This window comes from Schistosoma mansoni (assembly GCF_000237925.1).
Source record: "Schistosoma mansoni, WGS project CABG00000000 data, chromosome 3 unplaced supercontig 0174, strain Puerto Rico, whole genome shotgun sequence".
NCBI lineage: Eukaryota > Metazoa > Platyhelminthes > Trematoda > Strigeidida > Schistosomatidae > Schistosoma > Schistosoma mansoni.
The window spans coordinates 393,925-420,215 of NW_017386012.1; the positions used below are offsets into that span (position 1 = coordinate 393,925).

General features: G+C 36.6%; 1 protein-coding gene across 1 annotated transcript in view; it reads left to right on the plus strand.

The window, feature by feature from the left end:
- The window catches only part of Smp_197770 (rab6-interacting protein 2/elks/erc/cast,putative), a gene marked incomplete at both ends in the record, with an annotated part of 107,045 nt that overhangs the window by 21,548 nt on the left and 59,206 nt on the right, over positions 1-26,291 (plus strand). The window contains 13 exons of the mRNA XM_018791213.1: positions 274-441; positions 1,684-1,725; positions 3,285-3,439; positions 4,418-4,682; positions 7,503-7,684; positions 11,131-11,266; positions 15,967-16,095; positions 17,530-17,658; positions 19,349-19,654; positions 19,776-19,904; positions 20,903-21,100; positions 23,685-23,765; positions 25,583-25,711. Coding sequence (XP_018645594.1) covers positions 274-441; positions 1,684-1,725; positions 3,285-3,439; positions 4,418-4,682; positions 7,503-7,684; positions 11,131-11,266; positions 15,967-16,095; positions 17,530-17,658; positions 19,349-19,654; positions 19,776-19,904; positions 20,903-21,100; positions 23,685-23,765; positions 25,583-25,711 — 2,049 coding nt within the window. The remainder of the gene's footprint in view (positions 1-273; positions 442-1,683; positions 1,726-3,284; positions 3,440-4,417; positions 4,683-7,502; positions 7,685-11,130; positions 11,267-15,966; positions 16,096-17,529; positions 17,659-19,348; positions 19,655-19,775; positions 19,905-20,902; positions 21,101-23,684; positions 23,766-25,582; positions 25,712-26,291) is intronic.

A 26,291-nucleotide genomic window follows, 5' to 3' on the forward strand; every position in this document is an offset into this window, starting at 1 on the left:
AAAACCTGGAAGCACTGGACGGCCGTTTTGTCCTATTGTGGGATTTCTCAGCAGTGCACATCCACGAGATTCGAACCCAGAACCTACTAGTCTCGCTCCAGAGCACTTAACCGATAGACCACTGAGCCGGCATCCGATCTGCTGAGTAGTCTCACAAAAACGAAACGGCCGTCCAGTGCTTCCAGGTTTTCCTTGGTGGTCTAGCTTCAACGACGAAATTTTTTTTAGTTTCATTTTCATTTACAAAAAAAATTAATTCATAATTTATTTCAGATTGAAATGTTAAATAGTGAAATGTCAAAACGTGAATGTGAATTATACACATTACAATCACGTTTAGAAATGACGGATAAACAACATCAAGATCAAAATCATCATATTAATGTATTAAAAGAACAAGTGAATACACGTGAACATAAAATCTCCATGTTAACAGCTGATGTAAGTTTCTTTCTTTTCTTGTACGTGTATATATGATTTTATATTGATGTATATGAACTGTTTTGATAGATACTACAGAAATTTAGTATCTGTGGTCTAGAGGTTAAGGGCTCACATGCGAGGCCGAAGGTCCTAGGTTTGAGTCCCGCGTTCCGAATCATGGATGCGCACTGTTAAGGAATCCACACTAGGACGAAACGGCCGTCCAATGCTTCCAGATTTTCAATGGTGATTGGTTTGTGATCTATATAAAGTAAGAATAGTCAGTTGCTAGCAGTTAAAGACCAAGTTAATTATTGCAGTATTCTTCTGGACTAACTGACTGACTCACCCACTCGTTTACTCATTTATCTACATCTTCCCTTTCCTCTTCTTTCATTTCTTCTCTCCTTCCTCCTTTATTTCGTAACGTACTTACTTACCCATTTATCTACAGTTAACTCACACACACTTATTTACTTACATACTTGCTCACTCATATACTCACTTATTTACTCCCTGAATTGTTTGCTTGTTAAAATAGTAGTTAATTAGAAAAGTAGGTGAAGTATAGTATCGATGAATAGTGTTTCATTCTAGTACTTACAACTACATAATCGTTTGTGTATATATACAATTTCAGTCTTAGTTGAGTATGAATTCATTTGGTATTGTTTGTTTGAATCTTCCCATTGATGTTTAGGACTGCAATTGATCAGTTTCTTATTGGCATATGTGCATAATGTGCGTATTGCTTCGATATAGCCTAAGTTCACAAGCATTATAAGTGAAGATGGTTAGTGGCTAGCAATGGAATCCAGTTTGACGCGTGTTTCGTCCTATTTGGGACTTGTCAGCTGGATGTATCTGCATCTCGGAGTTGATGTTCATCCTTGGACTCGAACCCAGTACCGTTCGCTCCAAACTCCATCACGTTATCCACTCAGCTATTGGGTTCGAGTACCAAAGTGAACATCAACTCTGGAATGCAGGTACATCCTGCTGACGAGTCCCGAATAAGACGAAACGCGCGTCCTGGATTCTACTGTTAGCCACTATCCATCTTATTGGTTGAATATGTTTTGTTTTTTTGAACTTTCCAAATTATTACTAATAATCATGATAATTTTAAAATAGGCTGAAGATTTTCGTAAACGAATTAAAGAGAAAGAAAATCTTTTAGAAAAAAAATCAAAAGCATTAACTAATGCACAAACAGCTAAACGACAAATTGAACAAGAATTAAATGAATTAAAAGATCAAATGGATATAAAAGATAGAAAAATATCATTATTACAAAAAAAGGTAAGATTGAATTTGTTTTTATGCCAACGTTTAATATTTTTGAAGGTTAATTGATACCAGGAGTTAGATAAGACTGATATGCTTCAACGATGGACACCAGGAACTCGATATACTTACTTACTTACGCCTGTTACTCCCAATGGAGCATAGGCCGCCGACCAGCTTTCTCCAACCCATTCTATCCTGGACCTTCTTTTCTAGTTCTATCCATTTTTCGTTCATTATTTAAAGGTTGTTAGAACGGGCATCGGCCTCATGACTTCCGAAGGAACTTGGCTTTCATCATGAGATGTCATAATTATTCCTTCTACTCCCAGGGCAGAGTTTAAATAGTTTGAATAATTTTTTCTGGTTAGCGTTTTTTTAGCGAGTTCCAGGTTTGCCATGGTGGTCTAGCTTCAATTGACTCATGATTTCAACTATGAAACTAAGTGAAATCTTCACGAAACCCCTTCTGATTAAAAATTGAATGAATTCAAATAATAAACTTCCAATTCGAAACGGTCGTCCAATGCTTCCAGGTTTTCCATGGTGATCTAGCTTCAATTAACTCATGATCTCAACTATTGAAAAAAAAATTGATTAATTTTATTGAAGTTAACTAGAAATTGATCTAATCGTATTGAACTTTCATTAGTTTTTGTTGTTGTTAAGGTGAGGTGAGGTGGGGTAAGGTAGGGTGGGGTGAGGGAGATTATTCAAGTTTAGTTTAAAATTGGAAATGACTTAGAAATTATTTTTCAATCATTCATGATAGAAACCATAACCGATTTTGTCCTGACACAGTTTTTTTGTTTTTTCAAATTCAATATATGATGTCAATATGAGTAGTAAAGGTTTATTATTTCTGGCATACGTATCCATATATCTTAGAAAGGAACTAAAATTCATCAGAAAAGATTTTTTTAAGTTTTTCTCAATACTCATAAGGATAGGTCAAACTTTTTATTCTAATACGGTAAAAGTAGGTTAAAGTAAAAAAAAACAACAACAACTGAAGTATTGATCATTAAACTAATCACATCATTTGAAATGAACTCACTTACTGTCATTCGTAAGAGATTTGGATTTGATTCTTTACAGGATTATGAGTGTATACTTCTGAGATTCCTAAACTGGGGGGACATAACAGCGTTTTACTAAAAATGATGTTTCTGATGAAAAGTAGCTTCAAATTAGACAAAACTCAACAAGGAATCAATTTAAGGAGCGGTTTCAAGGTTTTATTGAAATTTCACAACAGGTTAACCTCAATCATGTCATATGGAAGGTGAATTCCTAGATATACCAAAAAATACATTCACACTTAAGATTTCGTTTAGATTCTCTATAGTCTTTGGAAGAAGATCTTATTCTCATAATTCTTAAAACATTTAGTTTTGATATACAGTATTATTAGCCCCCGTTAAGGTAATATTAGGAAGACGTGACGTGTATTCCCATGACTATGCACTCTAAGATCACTGTAAGTCTACTGATATTTATTGTGAGTAGTATAAGTCAATTAAAATAGAATATTTAAAACTAAAAAATCTATATCATATTACATTGTACATTAGATTGAAAATATAGAAGATTTACTTAATGATAAAGATACACAATTAGCAACAGCTCAAGCTCGTCTTTCACGTATCAGTACAGAACGTGTCAGTTCAGATGGTAGTCGTATTGGATGGGAAGAAACATTAAAAGATAAAGATCGACAAATTGAACGGTAAGAAAAATGTGATAGTAATTTTGATATGGATTGTTTCACATCAGAACATCTTTTCATTCTAAGTTAATTATCGTTTGTTAGATTTGACTAATTGAACCGATATAAATGATGGTGGTCTAGCTTCAATTGACTCATGATCTTAACTATATAAAATTACTAAAATCTCCACAAAACCCCTTTGTGATAATGATCATATGCTCATTAGTGACTGGCTCTATGAGGTAATTCCTGGAGTTCTAGTGAGAAGTCGTGGCAACTGGAGCTAATCTATGTCAGGTAGAGACAGGTATCTACCTGAGTACAAATTTTCTGAACCATCACAACAGGAATTAGGTGGTATATACTACAGTCTCAAGGTAGAAGATAATCTCCACAAGTAGTAACAACCTTAAATCTAAACCTTTCCGGTAACCACTTCCAACTACCTATCATTAAAATAAATAAGATTTTAGTATCTGTTCGCTTAGTATAATGTCTTTGTATTCGAAAGAAAACTGTCACTAGCAAATTTAGTACTAGATATCATGAAGTTAAAGATTATTTATTCCCTCAATCGAAGTTTATGCTGATGATGTCGTTCAGAAGGACGATGAAAGCTCCACGACTAAACCATCCAGCTCACAAAACAAAACTCCATCAGAGTAATTATCCATTACATAAAACATGGTTTACTTCCAAATTAATACACTATCATTTGATCATCAAGTTACATTGGTTACTTATGGTTGAGATATCGAATTAAAGTCGGCTAGACAACTGTTGAAACAGTAGGTAACTATTTAGTCATTAGTATGAAACACCTCAACAGGAAGCATTCATGACCTCCCCGAAATTGAACTAAAGACTGCAAAGTCTTATGGCGAGCACTTGGATTTTATTGATTTTAATAATTAAAAAAGTAATCAATCACTCTTGAATATATTTCCGTTCTATACCCCCAATGGTTATAACTGTTATCATTATTTTTTTGTATAGTTTAAAAGAAGCTCGTCAACGAAATGAATCAGAAATTGCCGAAGAATTAGAAACACAAAAACGTCTAAATACTGAATTTAAAAATCGTTTAGATCTTTTACAAAAGGAACTAGATGAGAAGACAACACAATTAATGGAAATACGTGATGAAACAAGTGATTATCGTACATCACGTTTTAAATTAGAAACAGAAATAAGTCAATTACAAACACAATTAAGTCAACGAAATTCAGAAGTGACTACTTTACAAATGGAGAAACAATTAGTAAGTTGTGCAATGTTTTTTTTTGATGTACCGAAATTGAAAAGTTAAGGACCTATATTCTTTGAGATAGTCAGTCAGTTACAACCTAGAACTTTGTACGTACGTACGTACATCAGTTCAAGTTGCCATGCCATATTAACACAGAGATTCAGTTGTCGATTCAAATCCCATAGTGGTAGAAGTAGTGAGAGTATAAGCAGTAATCGGAAAGATTAAGGTTTGAAGATGTTATTGAAGGAGTATAGTACAGTGAAATAAGTTTGGGGAGAGAAAAAGATAGAGACATGAAGAATTCAGAAGATTTGAATTTGACAAAACACAAAGAGTGGATGCACCTTCACCATTGTAAACGATTTTGATCCATGTCATTCAAGGTCTCTAACCATTGATTGCTATCATCTCGCTCATCCCAACCAGGTAGTCTACACCTACCAGTCCACTTGTCAGTGATTTCATGGATTTATGCCACGTTTTGATCTGGTCGCCCCGAGCTTTCTTCAAACTTACGCCTACACCATGAAACATTGCACGTCGGGACAGTCGGTGGTTGGGTATACGAAACACGTGTCCCAGCCATCTCAACTGATGAAGTTTCACTACTTCATCAATCAATTTGCCATCTTCACCTAATACCTGTTTCCTAACAACTACATTACTTACCCGGTGGTCCCAGGATGAACGAGCAATGCTTCGAAGACACCAATGATCGAATACTAGTAGCCTACCAATATCTTCTACTCTTATCGCCCATGTTTCACTGCCATAAAATAGGACGGAACAAACTGCTGCACAGTAAACCTGTCCTTTTTTTGTTAGACGGATATCTCGCCTACTACATAAATGACGCAAGTTGGCGAAAGGTAGTCGAGCCTTCCGTATCCATGCTGAGATTTCGTCACACACCAGACCACAAGGGCTGATGAGACTCCCAAGATAAGTGAAGCAGTCGAGAAGATTTGTAGCTGAGGTGGGTGATTTTGATAGAGTTTTGTTCTCTGAGCTGGATGGTTTGACAAGCTTTTACTCGAGAACAACTATATTTTCTCCATGAGTGTCCTCGCCAGCATGTTCTACCACACAAGTGCAAGATACAGACCTCCAATCAACTGCCTATTAGGATGGAGAATAACTGAGCAAAGTGGAAGAAAAATCGTACACCTAATGATAGCGAATGCACATTACAGGATCCACAAATATCAACATGTCATAGAGGATCAAAAGATGAAACTACAACGGACACTCACATGAGAACACTTTGAAATCTTGACAACAGCCATCGACATATCATGCAAACGACACAGAGAAAAAAAGAAGAAACATCCTTAAAAAGAAAATCATCAAAATCTCAAAGCCAACTATAGAAGAAAACACAAACACAACCAAACCATCCAGCTCAGAGAACAAAACTCTATCAGAATCTATTTTCTTTCTTGTTTCATATGAAAATTCCATGAATTACTGATTTGAAATGAGAAGGACTTTGAATGTGGAAATATTATGCGTTCAGATAAATTTATTCTCAGTTTTTACAGCTAATCATACGTGATTATGTTTCACATAGTGACATTGAATAATGTACGTCCCAGTTCAATGAAGAGTTTCAGTGTTTTCAAGATTTCAAGTAACCTTTACTGATAAGGGTCAAGTGACACAAAACTTAGGTCCAGAGAAACTTCTTGTGGGTAAACTTCCAGTAATTTACTATTCATATTGCACATAATATAGAGTTACTTATACTGATGGCTATATTGGATCATGACGAACATTTTGATGACAATACTATGAGAGCACTGTTCGCTTCAAACGCCATCGCGTTATCCACTCAGCTACTGGGTTCGAGTCTCAGAGTGAACATCAACTCTGAGATACAAGTCCATCAAGCTGACGAGTCCCAAATAGGACGGAACGTGCGTCCTGGATTCCACTGCTAGCCACTATCCATCTTTGTTTTTCTGTTTAATTATTATTGTTATTGTCAATATTATATTTTTGGTACAATATAGAATACTCAGCACAATGTATTTCAACAAGTTTCTGTTTCTTACTTCTTGGTCAATTCTGACGATAAACATTGAATGATCGCCAGTTACAAATTGGCAGTCCAGTCAATCGACATCGAAATAATGTACATTCTTTTCGGTGTATATTGTCAGCAACCACGATATCTTTGATTGGGCCTTTTGTAACCTTTACAGTGAAAGGTTGTACACTTTTCAGAAACGCAGTTGAATAGATTATGCGACTAATAGCCATAATGATGTATTAAGACAAACAAAATTAAATAACTTGTTGAAGTATCTAGATGGCAGGAACAGGTAGCCCGAATTCACTTAGTATTCTTTGTTTGAATCTTCCCATCGATGTGTTAGGACTACAATTGATCAGTCTCTTATTGGTATATGTGCATAATGTGCGTATTGCGTCGATGTAGCCTAAATTCACAAGCATGGTAAGCAAAGATGGATAGTGGCTAGCAGTGGAATCCAGGACGCACGTTCCGTCCTATTTGGGACTCGTCAGCTAGATGTACCTGTATCTCAGAGTTGATGTTCACTCTGAGACTCAAACCCAGTAACTTTCGCTTCAAACTCCATCGCGTTATCTACTCGGCCACTGAGTCCTGAGTGAACATCAACTCCGAGATGCAGGTAAATCCAGCTGACGAGTCCCAAATAGGACGAAGTGGCGCGCGTTCTGCATTCCACTGCTAGCCACTATCCATTTTTGTTTAGGCAGCCCAAATGTTTAAGCAGGCCACCCTTCTCACATATATTTACTTAATTTTAATACATAAATATTTCTATTTTTTTTCTTACTTAGTTGCAAAAACAACTAACCACTGAATCGGATATGAAATTTTTACAAAGAACAGCTGAATTAGAAGGTCAATTAAATCATTATATGGAAAATTCATCTAAACTTCAAACAGAAGTAGATCGTTTATTACGTACCATTGATACCGAAAAATTTGATAAAGAAAATCAATTAAATGAATTAAAAGAGTAAGTTTTAATGTTGAAATTAATTTAATCTTATTATTACATTCTCTTGTGTATTGAAGATGTTCTTTGACTTGAGTCTAGATTTCATGAGATGACTTTCTCAGTCAGTCAGTCAGTCAGTCAGTCAGTAACAACGTAGAACTTCGTACGTACGTACGTACATCAGTTCAAGTTGCCATACCACATGCCATACCACATTAACACAGAGATTCAGTTGTCGATTCAAATCCCATAGTGGTAGAAGTAGTAAGAGTATAAGCAGTAATCGGAAAGATTAAGGTTTGAAGATGTTATTGAAGGAGTATAGTACAGTGAAATAAGTTTGGGGAGAGAAAAAGATAGAGACATGAAGAATTCAGAAGATTTGAATTTGACAAAACACAAAGAGTGGATGCACCTTCACCATTGTAAACGATTTTGATCCATGTCATTCAAGGTCTCTAACCATTGATTGCTATCATCTCGCTCATCCCAACCAGGTAGTCTACACCTACCAGTCCACTTGTCAGTGATTTCATGGATTTATGCCACGTTTTGATCTGGTCGCCCCGAGCTTTCTTCAAACTTACGCCTACACCATGAAACATTGCACGTCGGGACAGTCGGTGGTTGGGTATACGAAACACGTGTCCCAGCCATCTCAACTGATGAAGTTTCACTACTTCATCAATCAATTTGCCATCTTCACCTAATACCTGTTTCCTAACAACTACATTACTTACCCGGTGGTCCCAGGATGAACGAGCAATGCTTCGAAGACACCAATGATCGAATACTAGTGGCCTATGAATATCTAATATGATGTCTTCTATTTTGGAAGGTCATCCTGTGAAATCCTAACTCAAGACAAAGAACATCGTCGGTATACAAAAGTCACCTACTAATCCTGTAGAACTTGAAAGACTTCAAATTATATCGACAATAGAAGTGTATGCCATCTCCAATAACCATGAAGTAATTATTTTCTAACTACAAAGAAAAGCGATTAGCTGAAACCTTCATTATATTTCTAAATCCTATAGCACTCAATAGAAAAGATGGCCTTACTATTCACTAGAGTTGGAACATCTATCCGAGCTACCATTTCTGATTCTATTCACATCTCATACGATTATCATATATACAAATTGAACTCTATCCTTGCACCTTACAAATGTCATATTTATTTACTCATTGGCACACAAACAAATACACAAGCATGTCTCATATTAATCACCTTGACGGGAGTGATATAACACTAACTTAGTTTGCCTGACCTCTTATCATGTATTCAATTTAATCAAAAGAATAAGTATGTTTGAACCTTAGTGTAAAGGAAAGATCGATGTCATATTCATTAGTGAACGGTTAGATTTGTATGGTTGTATTAGGATTGAAATAAAAAAGTGGAATATCAGTACCTCATTTATAAGGGAGTTACATTTGCATATCAGTACACCATTGCCATGTTTCTATAAGATTAAGATGATTGGCTTTTTTTTTTACAAAGCTGAGGTATATGTACAGACAATTGATAATAATTTAATAGTTGAAAGCGTGAGTCAATTGAAGGTAGACCACCAGGGAAAACCTAGAAGTACTGGATGGCCATTTCATCCCATTGTGGGACTCCTCAGTAGTGCACATCCACGACCTCACCTCGCGAGATTCGAACCCAGGACCTATCATTCTCGCGTCAGAGCACTTAACTCCACAAAACCCCTTCTGATAATAATAATTTCATAGACAAATCCTGAGTACGGAATAGCAAATGTTCATAGGATAGTAATCAGTGCTTCATTGTAGTTTCTTCAATGTTTACCAAATATCTTTGTTCAAAAATGAGTATAACACTGGATAGTAATTAGTGTATTATTCGTATACTTACTATGAGCATATAAATGAACTTTACAACATGAATGAGATTTGGTTATTTTAAAATGAAATACACAGTAGCTATTCGTAAGTTTTATTCGTCACATATTGACCTTAGTCAAGATACCACAAATCATCAGGAAAAACGAAACATCTATCTTCTCATAGAATTGGACTCCTAGTATTGCACGCTGATGGCCCAGTTAGGTGTAAAACTCAAGACCTCCAAGTCTTTTGGAGAAGCTCTCAAAATATTCCTTAGCGTGCTAGTAAGCGTATACCATAAAAGTCTCATACCTGGAAGAAATAGCTGTCCGTTACTCTTTTGTTTTCCATGGCACCTCAAATAAGACTAATCTGTCAAGAAAACGATCTATAAATTAATGCCTTGGTACGGCCGAGAGTGGGGAAAGTCCGCTCTCCCTCTCCAAGTGCTCTCACATGGCCATGTGTATATAGCCTCTGCCAGGGAAGTCCTACTCACTGCCTTCTCGTGGCCACGGTGTTGTTCACGAAATTGAGAGAACGAAATAAGAGTGTCCGGCGCTTTAACTGGGTCAGTAGTCACGGAATGTTCACCTAGGGGAGTTGGAAAACCCTGATTCCAAACCAATGGTGCACATGGGCTCCAGTATCCTGAAGGAACAAATGGCGTGTGAACCAATCGTTGGTCACCGGCCACCATGTGACTGCATCTCCTTAAGATTCTCCACTGCCTTGTGGACTAGACCTTCAGGTCAAAGGCTCGGGGTGTGGCCCCCTAAGAAAACCACCTGCTTCAGTCTGGGCACCTGGGCAGTATCACAGCCCTCACACAAATCAAATGATATTTGTACGGTGCATATATATGTGGTGCTCGCAGCTGCTGGGATCACCGGGTAAGTAATAGTGAGGTTAGACACAGGGTATTAGGGAATGATGGTAAATCAGTTGATAAGGTCATGAATCTTCATCGACTGAGATGGTTGGGCCACGTGTTACGTATGCCTGAACACCGATTGCCACGACGTACTATGCTGACTAGTGTAGGGGATGTATGGAAGAGAGTTAGGGGCGGTCAAACCAAAATGTGGCATCAGAGCTTGAAGTCGATATCTTCTAGTCTGACCCATGTTGGCAGATGCAGACTACTGGGTTGGGGTTCGCGCGACTATCGTAACCAATGGTTGGAGACTCTGGGTGACATGTCTCAGAATCGATCACAATGGCGTAGGTGTATACACTCTCTGTCTTCCCTTAAACCTTGAGATTAAAAATTGCTTCATATCTGTCTTTCTTCCTATACTATATCTTTATATACAACCTATCTTTTATATACTACCATCACTAAATTAACTACTTCTATGAATTGGGTGTTCATCTTGTTGTGAGGTAGGACAACTTAGACCGATGCATACGTGAGCCTAGTCCTACGTTGTAGCTGACTGATTGACTGATATATGTGATGCTCCTTTGTACCATTATTTATATGTTTAAATAAATAAAGTAAGAAAATTTTCTTAAACTATGACATGTTCTTCCGGATATTTCTTTATATTAATTTCTAACGAACCCTTATTTTTTTCTTTATTCCCATTGGTACTTTGTTATAGAGAACTTCGTGAAGCACAAAATAATTTGAATAATTTAAAACGTAGTCAACAAAATGAACGAAAAAAATCAAGTCAACAACTTGAAGAATTAAGACAACGTGAAGAGAATGCACAATCTGATAATGAAATATTAAAGGTAGACGTTGATTTCATCTTGGTAGTTTACATTTTTAGCATTCTTTTTTTAAAATAGAATATCTAACGTTAGTTTGTTGGAAGTTTACTTAACTTACTTACGCCTGTTACCCCTCGTCGAGGAGCATAGGCCGCTCACCAGCATTCTCCGTCCAACTATGTTCTGGGCTATCCTTTCCAGTGCTTTCCAGTTGTTATTCAACCTTTTCATATCTGCTTCTATTTCCCGACGTAATGTGTTCTTTGGCCTTCATCTTTTCCTCTTTCCTTCTGGATTCCAAGTTATGGATTGTCTCGTGATGCACATTTGTGATTTCCTTAATGTATGGCCTATTCATTTCCAACGTCTTTTCCTAATTTCTTCTTCAGCTGGAAGCTGATTTGTCCTCTCCCACAGTAGGCTGTTGCTGATAGTATCCGGCCAATGGATGTTGAGTATTTTGCTTAGACAACTGGAAGTGGCTCGCTGAAAATCTTGATTTACTTAGGTTTCATGATAGTCAACACTTATTGACAAGGCATGTCTTTAATCTTCATAGATTTGACACTTCTCATATGACTCGAAATGGAGCACCCAACATCACAGTCTGATATGTTCACATCAAATAGAGACTTGATTTCAAATTTCACACAGAGCATCAACTCTTTCAAGATTTTAAGTATATCTTGTCGGAGAATGTGTACTGGCGTGTTATCTAGTATCATGGTCTCTTGTTGACAGCCTAACATTTTGGCATGATACATATGATGTCAAACCACTTGGACTAGTGGCCAAATGGTACGTTGATCAACACTAAGATGTGAACAAATACGATATTTGTTACTACTGAAAGATTAACCAGTGAAAAAAGAACGTATCTTTGTAATTGTTAATTGTCAACAAAAAACTATTCGGTAAAATGTACGGTACCCTTATGATTACCAAAGTTGAATTGGGTCATTTATACAAATTATTCATACTGCTTCAGTGGTAGTGGCCTAGCACCTAAATTACTTGGGATTCAATAAACATACTAAAATATTATTATTAGAAGGGGTTTTGTGGAGATATAGTATTTTTATAGTTGAAAGCGTTAGTCAATTGAAGCTAGACCACCAGGGAAAACCTGGAAGCGCTGGACGGCCGTTTCGTCCTATTGTTGGAGTTAGACATAAACACCATCAGATGCCGGCTCAATGGTCTATCGGTTGTGCTCTGGCGGGAAACTGGTAGGTCCTAGGTTCGAATCTCGCTAGGCGAGGTCATGGATGCGCACTGCTGAGGAGTCCCGCAATAGGACGAAATGGTCGTCCAGTGCTTCCAGGTTTTCCATGGTGGTCGAACTTCAATTGACTCATGATCTCAACTATTGAAATTACTTATTTACTTACGCTTATTTGAATTAATTTTTCTGGTTAGCGCTTTTTTTAGTGAACTAGTTTTCCACGGGGTGGGGTCTCTAACCCCTTGCCCAACTTACCTTCTTTAACCGGGATTGGAACAGACGTTCAGTTAATAAACGCATTGAACAACTTCAAGCTGAATATAATTGAATCCTTTGACAATAACAAAATAAACTAACCAATATAATTATTCAGATCACATTGTAGCAATATGAATGGAACAATCGAGTAGACAAATTCATAATTGATTAAAGCAATATGCTTTAGCATTGTTGTTATTTCATTTAGCTAGTTATTATCAACGTTACGATTGAATTCACGATAATTTTGTCTTTCGATTGAAATCATAAATTGAATGATGTTAGACTACCATTGGAAACCTGGAAGCATTGTCAATCAATACATGATCTTTCGTAAACTTTCATCCATTATCTGAGGTAAATACTTATCTCTTCCCAACACGGATTGGACTCCACCGGTCACGGCTTCTTACTAGAACTCCAGGAAATCATCTTGGATGAATGGTTGCGCAATCATTCATGGATCGATGGTAGTTAGATATCAACACTGTTGGATGCCGGCTCAGTGGTCTAGGGGTTAAGTGTTCGCGCGTCAGACCGAAGGTCCTGGGCTAGAATCTGGCGTGCAGGACCATGGATGCGCAATGCTGTGGAGTTCCATACTAAAATGAAAAGGCCGTCCAGTGCTTTCACGTTTCCAATGGTGGTCTAACATCAATCAATTCATGATTTCAGTCAAAAACTTAACAATCTTCACAACCCCATACTGATAATTTTGTTTTGGACAATTCTACATTTTATTTAAATTCACTTAGTATTATTTGTTTGAATTTTTAGGACTGCAATTGATCAGTCTCTAATTGGCATATGTGCATGATGTGCGTATTGCATCGATATTGCCTTAATTCACAAGCATTATAAGCAAAGATGGATAGTGGCTAGCAGTAGAATCCAGGACACACGTTTCGTCCTATTTGAGACTCGTCAGCTAGATGTACCTGTATCTCAGAGTTGGTGTTCACTCTAAGACTCGAACCCAGTGCCGTTCGCTTCAAACGCCATCACGTTATCTACTCAGCTACTGAGTGTTGATAGCCACTTGCTATTGCAATGGTGTGAAGTTTAAATTCACTTGTTATTGTTTGTTTGAATCTTCCCATTGATGTTTAGGACTGCAATTGATTTCTTTTATTAGCACATGTGCATACTCTGCGTATTGCCTCGAATATTGCCTGATATGCAGGTACATCCAGCTGACGAGTCCCAAACAGGACGAAACGCGCGTCCTGCATTCCACTGCTAGCCACTATCAATCTTTGCCTACATTTTATTTGTTTGATAACAATTCCTAATAAAAAGATAAATAAGAAAAGAATCAACACACTGTTGGTTTTGCATTATCATTATTTTTCATTTCCCAGGGTATTATAACAGAGAAAGATGGAAGAATTCGTGAACTAGAACAAGCTTTGCGCGAAAGTGTACGTTTAACTGCGGAACGTGAAATTTACGCTTCCGGTCGTGATGATGAAACAAGACATTTAGAGCAACAGGTATATCAGTTTTTACTAGGTTCTGGAGTATCCTGACTACTGATAATAGTAATAGTAATGATAATGCTATAATGAGACATTTTTCCATACAGTGGAACTAACTGTAGATTCATTAAAATACACGAAACTATGAATAGTTGGTTGGTTTTAGTTCTTAATCTCTGTTACGGTACATGTCGACTATAAGTAGAATAGCTTCAGAAATTGTGACGAGCTTGTACGTTTTACGCTTCTGACTCCGTCTATAATCGACCTGAGCTGACTTCATTTATATCCTTAGGATAATCTTCGTGGTATGGTTATATTGTGTTCCAATCGAAAAATTCAGAAGCCAAATACAAACTAGGTAGTCATTTATTTTTGCATGTATATTGATTCGACAGAACACACGTTTGGTAATCAGACTAGCGAAGGGTTTTGAAGATTGTACAGTTTGTTACTTTTAACTGCACTGCTAAAATAGCACTATTATAACTTCTCAGATTGTGAAGGTAGATGATTTAGGTTCGAATCCCACAAGGAGCATCAGTTTCCTGAAGACGGAAGCTATGCCTTGTTAATAAGTTTCAGCAAGCAAGAAGTCTAAGTTATGTAGAGTATTCTAACAACTATCTCCAACCCCCTTTCATATCTACAAACTACATTTAACAGTAGTAGCTATGTACCTAAAATTTTAATAAGTTGTAACTAGGGAGCTTTAATTCTCCAATGTTTATGGTTCGCGTCACCAGTGTCAACTAATGATACCTTTAAAATATCATGACCTACCTGATGTTGGAAATGTGAATTATTAGATGTAAACTCAATGGTTTAAAAGAGTAACCCACCTACTAAGAAACCTCTAAATCCTGGAGACGGTTCATGTTGCGTGCGTTAGTGTCAGAGAAGCGTCATGCTTGGGTAAAACAATGGTTTTCTAGCTGTAGTCTGTCAGTGTGGTCAACTACAGACAGTTTGAACATTGATACTCTAATAATTACAAAAGCACAACTGCAGGACAATAAAATTGATGAGAGTAATGATAAAAATTGTTTTTTACAAAGATATTACCATTTGCTAAAGAATTATGTCAGTAGTATGATAAGGAAATAAAGTTGATTTAATAAGATTTACTTACACCTGTTACCCCTCGTTGAAGAGCATAGGCCGCTCACTAGCATTTTCCATCCAACTCTATCCTGGGCAATCCTTTCCAGTTCTTTCCAGTTAACATTCATCCTTTTCATATCCTCTTCAATCTCCCGGCGTAATGTGTTCTTTGGCCTTCCTATTTTCCGCTTCCATTCCGGATTCCAAGTTAGGGATTGCCTCGTGGTGCACATTGGTGATTTTCGTAATGTATGTCCTATCCACTTCCAACGTCTTTTCCTAATTTCCTCTTCATCTGGAGGCTAGTTTGTCCACTCCCATCGAACGCTGTTGCTGATAGTATCCGGCCAGTGAATGTTGAGTATCTTGCGTAAACAGCTGTTTATAAATACTTGTACCTTCTTGGATTTGAAACAATGTGACCACAAAATTACTTGTTAGATCAAATAAATGGATCAATAGTGAGAATTGAAGATATGGGAGAGATTGAGGACACATAAAAGAGTTAAAGAACTGTCTGAGCAGGTTCAAGTTAAGTAGATGTTTTGAATCAATAACCGTGTCACGAACGCTAGATTGAGCTTATTCTTGTTGGATACATATACCAAGTAAAAAAAGTACATTCCCATTTCGTTTATTTATACGTCTAATTGTAGGTACGTGAATTACGAAGTAATCTAGAACATTTTCAACGTGAGAGAAATAATCTTTCAGCTCAATTAGCTTCAGCACAAGAAGAATTAACTGATCGTGAAAATCAACTTAAAACTTTGGAACAAGAATGTGTAAGTTATTTGACAGACTTCTGTAATGACTGAATCATGTAGCTAGAATGTTTAGATATTATGATTCATTCTTATTTGTAAACAATCTTATTCTCACTTCTTCATGTTGGTATTTCAAAATATGTCTAGGACGTCTATTGAATAATTACTTCCGCTGCCTACTTTGACATGTAATGGAGGCTGGAGTAAAAACAGTCTGAAAGGTAGATAGATAGATAGTAACAAGCACTGGACGGCCGTTTCGTCCTATTGTGGGACTCCTCAGCAGTGCGCATTCACGGCCGTCCAGTACTTCCAGGTTTTCCATGGTTGTCTAGCTTCAATTGACTCATGATTTCAACTTATATATACCACAGATACATTAAATGAACTGAAAATTACTCGAAAAAAATATGGTTATTCTCAAACTGGTGGGATGGATGAAGTATTCATAAGTTACACAAATAAAAATTTGGTATCTGTAAAATCAAAAATTGATTGTAATTTGTATGATCAAATATAATTGAATATTGTGGTAACACTTATGTAATACGTTTGAGAAAGTGAAGCAATATAATAAGTGGTCAGTAAGGGGTTCTAGAGATTGTTGAATTTCATTAAAATCGTGAACCGATCAGTGTTAGACAATCACTAAAAACCTGGAACCACTAGACGTCCGTTTTATCCTAGAATGAAACCCCTCAGCAATGAGCATCCATGATCCTGTACGCGGAATTCAAACCCAGGATCTTTGATCTCACGCGCGAACGCTTAACTTTTAGGCCATTGAGCCGGTATCCAACTGTATGTGCATTATTATTTCTCTTCTCAAGTAGTAATTTGAATATTCTGATAAGAACACTTAATTCACTAAATCATAAATCTTTTTTAAAATTTGATGTTTGGGACTGCTATCAATCAGTCACTTATAATGATATGTGCATACTGTGCATATTGCTTCGATATTGCCTTGACTCGCAAGCATTATAAGCAACGATGAATAGTGGTTAGCAATGAAATCCAGGACGCACGTTTCGTCCTATTTGAGACTCGTCAGATGAATGTATCTCCATATTAGAGTTGATTCAAGATAATTCAAGTAAACAATACCAATTGAATTTAAACTTCACCCCATTTACAAGCAAGTGGTTATCAGGACTCAGTAGCCGAGTGGATAACGCGATGTCATTTGGAGCGGACAGTACTAGGTTCGAGTCACAGAGTGAACATCAACTCTGAGATGCAGTTACACGCGGATGCCCATATGCCAATAAGAGACTGATCAGTTTTATTTGATATTTAAAAATTAGTTTTGGCCTTATACCCTTTCTTCTCCAAGTGATTATCATGTAAATTATCAAAGGCCATACTGATTAAATATTCATTAAAATATAATACTTATATTTAGTTACTATGTATCCTACAATAAATCTTTGTTCTTAATCAATAATTTAGTTCCAGAATTATTTACCTGAACTAGAAAAATTGCGACGTTCAAATCATGAAGCTAATTTACGTGTAGCAGCTATGATTAAACTAACACAAGGACGTGAGCATACTTTAACTGATCAAGATCGTGCTGCAGTATGTTTTCAATTTCAGTTGTATTATTCATTTTTTGATGACATACATATTTATGTAGTCTATTGTATTAAGATACATATGTTATTGGTTGATAAGTAGTATTGATAATAGTAGTGTTCTACTTTTTTGCATCATCTGGAAGCACTGGACGGTCGTTTCGTCCTATTATGGGACTCCTCAGCAGTGTGCATCTACGATCCCGCACTCGCGAGATTCGAACCCAGGACCTAACAGTCTCGCGAAACCGTAGTAACTCGAGATATTACAGCACATATTTCACAATAGAGGTCAATGACAGTACTACTGTCTTTTTTCTGTTTATGTCTTCAGAGTTAGTCGACAAGAAACCCTAAACTTAGGCTTTGTATTATTTGGTACAATAGACCATACATCTCAATATAGTACACGCGATGTTGAGTCACTTAGATTACTGGTCACATTGCGATTAAACCAAATAGAATTCAACAAATACCAAGGAGAACTTGATGCACATGGCATTAGACACGACTAAGTAGTTCATCAATTGTAAATATATTGCTACATCAGTTACAGAAAGTAAGTATATATGCGGTTTCTTCAGTCTTTCAATACAAATACTCATACTATGAAATATGGTTTCTTCATACGATATCATGTTCATTTTATGATTGAATGAATACTTTGTTCTTATCAATCTAAAGCACTTTGAAGATGTCCTTTTGTTATAACTGCGATAACTGACATGAAAAGTTGGAAAATACGTGACAAATAAAAAGACAATGAATGATGGTAGATGAAGATCTTATTCATAATCTAAAACAAAACAAGACAACCACTTCAACAACCATTATGTACTCATTTATACATGGACTTCACACATGAACAAAATAGTTTGCTCACTTAATTACTTACGCCTGTTACCCCTCGTCGAGGAGCATAGGCCGCCCACTAGCATTCTCCATCCAACCCTGTCCTGAGCAACCCTTTCCAGTTCTTTCCATTTGTTATTCATCCTTTTCATATCTGCTTCCGTTTCCCGGTGTAATGTATTCTTTGGCCTTCCTCTTTTCCACTTTCCTTCAAAATTCCCAGTTAGATAAACAAAATAGGAGTAATACAAATTTAGATGTTACATAGAAATAGTACAAAACGTGCTCAGCATATTGCTTTGAACGACTGAATTAATTCAAAGAATTTTTCGCTGAACAATAATAACACTGAATTTGTAAGGATGGCTCGTTGGCAAACTCTAGGAATCCTCAAGAAGCCCAGAAAGAGCAGAAGATATTCCATCCAATCACCACTAGGGGAACATTTTAAAATGTTAACGTGTAGCTTCCCTATTGAATGGATATGAATGACTTCTCTATGTGTCTATTGGCTATCCTAAATGATGATTTACTTTCAGCCAAAAAACTATAAATACATGAGATTTTTGTACTATATTTTGACACTGTTTGGGGAATAAAATACCTACTTACTAGTTTTCTATCTTCTTTCTTGCAACGTTGTGGGTTCTATCGTTCAAGTAGTCTAGTAGTACGCGGCATAGTAAGAATCAAAGCTCTAGATATAACAGAATTGAAACATGTTCCTATTTTACTGAATAGCTATACATGATAAATGAATAAGTAATATCAACTTCACATAATGATTATGGCTTGAAAATTACTTCTCATTAATGTTCTATTAATTATTTCTTCTTAAATAGTTGTCTACCATTCCTCTCTTCCCGAATATATCACTTCATGGGACGTGGTCAGGAATGTCTGGTGGTCTAGAAAATATCGGTGCAACATCTGGTACAAGAAGATCAGATTATTTGGCACCATATCATACAGGTAGTGGTGGATCATTATCACCACATTTAGCAGGAAGTGCATTTCAATTCATTGGAAATACTTCATCTAGTGGTGGCGTAGGTACAGTTGGTGGTAGGGCATCAGTACCTGGACAATTAATGTCTAGTCCAGATGTTATTATGTTAACGAGAATGTTACAAGAAAAAGAAAACATGGTAAGTATTACAATATATGCATTTAAACCAAAGTAATTTCATTTTGAATCTCATCTCCACGAAATCCCCTTCTGACAGATGAATTTAATTTGATCATTTCAATTTATTGTTTTTATTTTAGCTTCAACAACATTTACAAGAATTAACTCGGTTAAGATTTCAAAATTCGGAACTGGAAATACGTTTAAAAGCAACACAAAGAGAATTAGATACAAAAGCGGCTAGATTAAATGTTCTTGAAACTACTCATGTAAGTTAATTTTAATTGCACTATTAAGAGTTTAAATGGTTTGGATAACTTTTTCTGGTTAACGTTTTTTTAGCGAGTTAGTTTTGTACGGGATGGGGTCGCTGACCCCATGCTCAACCCTCCCCCTTTACCCGGGCTTGGGACCGGCAGTAGCCTCCGGAGGAACTACAGCCGGAGTACCAACAGACTGGGAAGAAGGATTTCTGATCAAGATATCAAAGAAAGGCGATCTCAGCAAGTGCGATAACTACAGGGGCATCACTCTTCTCTCAATATCAGGAAAAGTCTTCAACAGGATATTGTTAAACAGAATGAAGGACTCCGTAGACGCCCAACATCGAGATCAACAGGCTGGATTTCGTAAGGATCGATTGTGTACAGACCGAATAACAACACTACGGATCGTTGTGGAACAATCAGTTGAATGGAATGCATCACTCTACATCAACTTCATTGACTACGAGAAAGCATTTGATAGCGTGGACAGGACAACACTATGGAGGCTTCTTCGACACTACAGCGTGCCTGAGAAGATAGTCAATATTATACGGAACTCCTTTGATGGGTTAAACTGCCGATTCGTCCATGGAGGACAACCCACCGACTCAATCGAGATAAAGACCGGTGTTAGGCAAGGTTCCTTACTCTTACGCCTTCTCTTTCTCCTGGTGATCGACTGGAAGTGGATAGGACACACTTTAAGGAAATCATCTAACTGCGTCACAAGACAAGCCCTCACATGGAATCCTCAAGGCTAAAGGAGAAGAGGAAGACCAAAGAACACGGTACTCCGAGAAATGGAGACAGACATGAGAAGAATGAACAAAAAATGGATAGAACTAGAAAAGAAGGCGGAGGACAGAGTGGGTTGCAGAATGCTGGTTGGCGGCCTACGCTCCATTGTCAGTAACAGGCGTAAGTAAGTAAGTAAGTAATTTTTCATTGTCTATGTATATGGATTCATTGAAACTAATGTGATTTCTTTTATATTAAAATAGCTTAATTCATCTACTGGAATACATGATTTAAGTACAAGATCCCCATCAAGTAATCAATTATCTAAAGAATTAGCTATATTACGTAAAACAAATCAAGAATTAAGTGTTAAATTTAATCAATTACAAATGGAATTAGATGAACGTTCACGTGGTGGAACATCAACTGTTGGTGCTTATGATAGATTGAAATCTTCAATGGTAAGTTTTTTATTTTGTTAATAAAATGAAACAAAATACATTAATGTACCTTCTTTAACTGTACTAATAGAAATCCTAGAATGGTACTGCGTTCGAGTCCCAGAGTGAACATCAACTCTGAGATGCGGGTACATCCAGCTGACGAGTCCCAAATAGGACGAAACGCGCGTCCTGGACTCCACTGCTAGCCACTATCCATCTTTGCTTACAATTCTAGAATTGTTAGTAATAATTTTGAGTTGAACAAAATCTCCAGATCGAAATTATCATCATTGTTATGATTATGATGACAATAATAAAAATACCGCTCAGATAGAAATGATATTTCGATTGAGATCATAAGCCAATCAATGTTAGACCATTATTGATAACGTAGGACCACTGGATGACAGTTCCCTTCTAGTATGGGACTCTTCAGCAGTAAGCATCCTTGATCCTTCACGCGGGAATCGAACTCAGAACCTTCAGTCTGACATGCAAATAATTGACCCCTAGACCATCGAGCTGTCATCCAACACCAATCAATTCATAATATTGCTCGATCATCATCCATTGTCTTCTGTGAGTAACTGCTTCACATCCGGTACAGTTGAACTCTAAATTGTAAGAAATTACAAAAGGGCAAATTATGCAATCAATTAGTAAGATTTAAAAAAGGAGATGATAATATGCTTTCGAATTGTACAGTTTGATTGAAGAAGTAATCAGGAAGTTGGAATGGAAACTATAACACAATAGCTATTATCTTTTATTCTAATGTCATTTTTTAATAACGTCTTAAGTTAATAATTTTCGGAATTTTGACTAACAAGTAGAATGTTTAAATAAGATGGTGGTTGGAGGTCAGTCAGTCAGCCAGCTACAATGTAGGACCAGGCACACATATACATCGGTCCAAGTTGCCGTACCTCATTAGCACAACAAGATGAACACCGAACTCATAGAAGTAGTTAATTTAATGGTGGTAATTGTATATAAGGATATAGTACAGGAAGAAAGAAAGATATGGAGCAATTTCAATCTCATAGTTTAAGGGAAGACAGGGAGTGTTGGAGGTAGTCGACAGAAATCCCTGGACCTAGGTTTCGTGCTATTCTGGCTCTCGTCAGCAAGGTGTACCTGTAATCTTGGTGTAACTGATGCTTCCTAACGGATTCCACCCCGTGTCACTCAGCTTCTCAGTCAGAAACGTTATCACTGGGCTATTCGGGCCGTGACTTACCTGTCGCACTGAGATGTATTTACAATTGATTGATTAATGAGTGGTGATCAATCAATTGTAAGTGTGACGTTTAATTAAAAGAAAATATTGTTTTTGATTCCATATCGTTTTTATAATTTGATCATTTCTACACTTGTGTTTTCCTTCTCATTTTCAGTACTAACTAATAATATATATCAGTATAGGGTTGTAGAGATTGCCGAGTTTTAATTTTGATCATGAACCAATCAATGTTAGACCTACATTGAAAACCTGTGAGCACAGTGGGGCTTTTTCGTCCTGGTATAAGAAGATGGCTGCACAATATCGTTTGTTGATTGACGTTAGACACTAACATCACTGGATGCCGGATCAGTAATCTAGAGGTGTTCGTACGTGAGACTGAAGATCCTAGGTTCGGATCAAAAGGTTGGGATCGCCGATGATCACTGCTGAGGAGTCTCATACTGGGACGAAACGGCCATCTAGTGTTTGCAGGTTTTCAATGGTTGTCTAATATCGATGGATTCATGATCTCAGTTAATGATATATATGGTTTAACACCTGCTACTAATGAAGCTATAAAGAAACCGTTAAAATGCAAAAGTTATAAGATCTTATTTATATGTATATTGATTAGATATTTTTAAGGTATTTTGATTATTCTAGTTTCAAGCTTTAAGTTGAACCATAATTTGTTGGTATAGCATCTTTCACTCACATATTAGAATCTATTGAGTGTGTACCCAGTATTCCGTTTTCCCAATGTTGATGTTGTTCAGCGCTAATACTGTTACCCATTTGGTCTGTTGAGTGGTCTGGTCTTGCATATATATAAATATATGTCTGAAACTTTATAACGATCTTGGAAAGGTGAACATTGGTCTTACGTTTTTTTTCTCTTCATTCGGGGCTAGTTGTTACTGAGTAATAGTCTCCCATGTCCTTGCTGCGTACTAGTTGCTTAAGGTCATCTATGCTTATTGTTTGGTTGTAGTTTAGTAAACAAAACACTAGTTGAGGACAATCGAATGTATTCAATCACAAACTACAGACTATTTCACTAAGTTCTGAACGGTTAATTTGCAAAATAACAACCAATTGTCTCAATCTTCACTATTCCTTCTGTAAATATCAGTCCATCTTCTCTGATATCATTGTTCATGCATTTTCCTACCAATTGCGCTTCATTTCAGTTCTTTCCTTATCGGTCTTCTGCCAAAATACATTCTATGTCTGACCATCACCATATACTACTTATGTGGATATAAGTAGACCATACTACAATAGGATATAGCAGTTTGATTTTGTTATCAGTAGTACAGATGTTTAATTTTTGAATTTTTTTAATGATATATATATGTTTGTTACTTATACTTTTAGGGATTACATACAACAGACTTTACAGAAATGGCTACATTGAGACGAGAACTTGCTTCTGCTAAGGCTGAACGTGAAGTGGAGGTACTTCGTTTTGTTTACATTTACATGTATCGATCTGTAATTTGATTCAATATTTACTAGTATAGAGTTATGGAGATTTTTGAGTTTCATTGAGATCATGAAATGATCAACGTTAGACTACCACTGATCAGTTCATGATCTCAATGATGAAATACCAAACAGCCAACAAAAGTTCCATTCCTAGGTTTAAATGTTTTTAATACTCAGCAGTAAAGTATAGCTTCGATCTAACGGTAAGTAACTTCATTCATAGTATACGCAGCTAGTTAGTCATCATCAACGAAGAGCATATCATAGATTTAAAAGATCCCAAGTTACCCTGCCACAGTGACACAACGAGATAACATTAGCGAGAGAAGTAGTAAAAATAATAGAAATATCGTCGTAGCAATGGTAATTTGAAAGAATGACCATTGAAAATATAGTTGAAATGACAAGCTAAGAAGAATGTGTGTGAAAGGATGCTGTAATTCAAGATCAAGAGGAAAATATAGAGTAAAGACATTTGAACTACTGTTATCGATTATAAACCATGACACGCAAAGTCGCAAGTCATTGATAACGATTAGGTAGTCGGCATCCATCAGCTTGGCTAAGACTGACAGTTTATGACTTGATGGGCTGACTGCGATAAATCAGGATCGGAGAATAGCGATGTAGTGCAGATAAAAACAACATACCTTATTATCTAGATTACATGTTGTTCAGTTAATTGAATGTAACTTTAAGTTAAACATCATTTAAAAAACGAATAATCAAAGATGAAATTAATAGTCACAAAGTAACCCATAGATACTCAGTTCCATTCATGAAAACAAAATGAAGGGAGATCATAATCAAGAATTGGCTAATCAACTAAAAGCTATTGAAGTATAATACTTACTTACCTTTATTTTACTTTGTAACTTTTCACCTAATACATAAACAATTTCATTAGTCAGTTACCAAATCAACTTTCATCTAAGTAAATATGTGTGTAGTTTCAATTGACTAACGCTTTCAACTATGAAAATACTAAATCTCCACAAAATCCCTTCTAATAATTAATATAATCATATGCTCACAAGTGACTTCGAGAAGTACATCCAGGAGTTCTAGTGAGAAGCAGTGACCAGTGGAGTTCAAACCACGTCTGTCATGAGATAGTAACTTACTGAAGGCAATTGGTGAACGGTTGCTCAACTTCGTGAATCAGTTGAAGTTAGACAGTAACACCTTTAGATGCAGGCCGGCTCAGTGTCTAGAGGTTAAGGGCTCTGGCTCGAGACTGGTAGGTCATGGGTTGGAATCTCGCGAGTGCGGGATCGTGGATGTGCACTGCTGAGGAGTCCCATAGTAGGACGAAACGGCCGTCCAGTGTTTCCAGGTTTTCCATGGTGGTCTAGCTTCAAATGACTTACGCTTTCAACTATGAAAATACTAAATCTCTACAAATTCCCTTCTAATAATAAATATGTATATCTCCGTCAACAATCCACTCTTTATCGTTATAAGTTATTTTTTAATCTGGCAGCTTTGAAGTATTTAGGTTCCATTCATTATAGATTAATTGATCTCAATTAGATTACCGCTGAAATCCTGAAAGCAATGGATAGCTGATGTTTCCTAATACTACTTTCTGATGGGGTGTGCATCACGCTCTCAACAAGGGTTGAAATAAGAACCATCAAGTAACTAAGGAAATAGGTTAACCGTTAGAGCGATTAGTGAGATGTTAAATAACGTAATTCCAACTTCATTCAATTTTCGGTATTACTTGGCAGTCATCATTCATTAGTCAAGATCCTTTTCTTTATTTTCCTATTATTTAACATAAGGTTGCTAGTTTAAACAGTCAAATGGAATTAATCAAACGTGAACGTGATGATTTCAATGAAAAGTTTAATGAAACAAAAACTGATCTCACGGAGAAAATTCATCAGCTACGTACATTGGAATCCGAGATAGTAAGAATATGTTCATAATATTAATTTGTTGTATACCATTTTTGTGGAAAAAATAACTTCAGTTCATATGTTATGAGTACCTCTATAAGAATCCTTCCATGGCGTAGGCAATCGAGAAGTGATAACTGCCATTATACCTCTAATAGCACTCGAGATTGTGGCTAGAAGTGACGTTTAGAAGATGTAATTAATCTTAAATAATTGCCTTAAAATAGAAAAATGCAACTTCTGTATTTCACAGATATCTATTGTCCAAAATTAAATGAAGCTTGAGATGTAGTTGATGACAAACCAATCGTTCATAGACAGAATACACCGTTTAGGAGTGATTAATTACGTCCTGAATGTCAAAAATGAAAATTTAAGAAATCTTGCATTTAATAATATTATATATGTGATGTACTGTTGAAATTATTTGTTTAACTAAGTAGTCTAAAGTTTAAGGGACTGTCGTGATGCATGAAAGCTTCTGGGTTCCCTTCCTAATGAGATCATATATACTCCATCTAATAGAGATGGATAATGGCTAGCAGTGGAATCCAGGACGCGCGTTTCGTCCTATTTGGGACTCGTCAGCCGG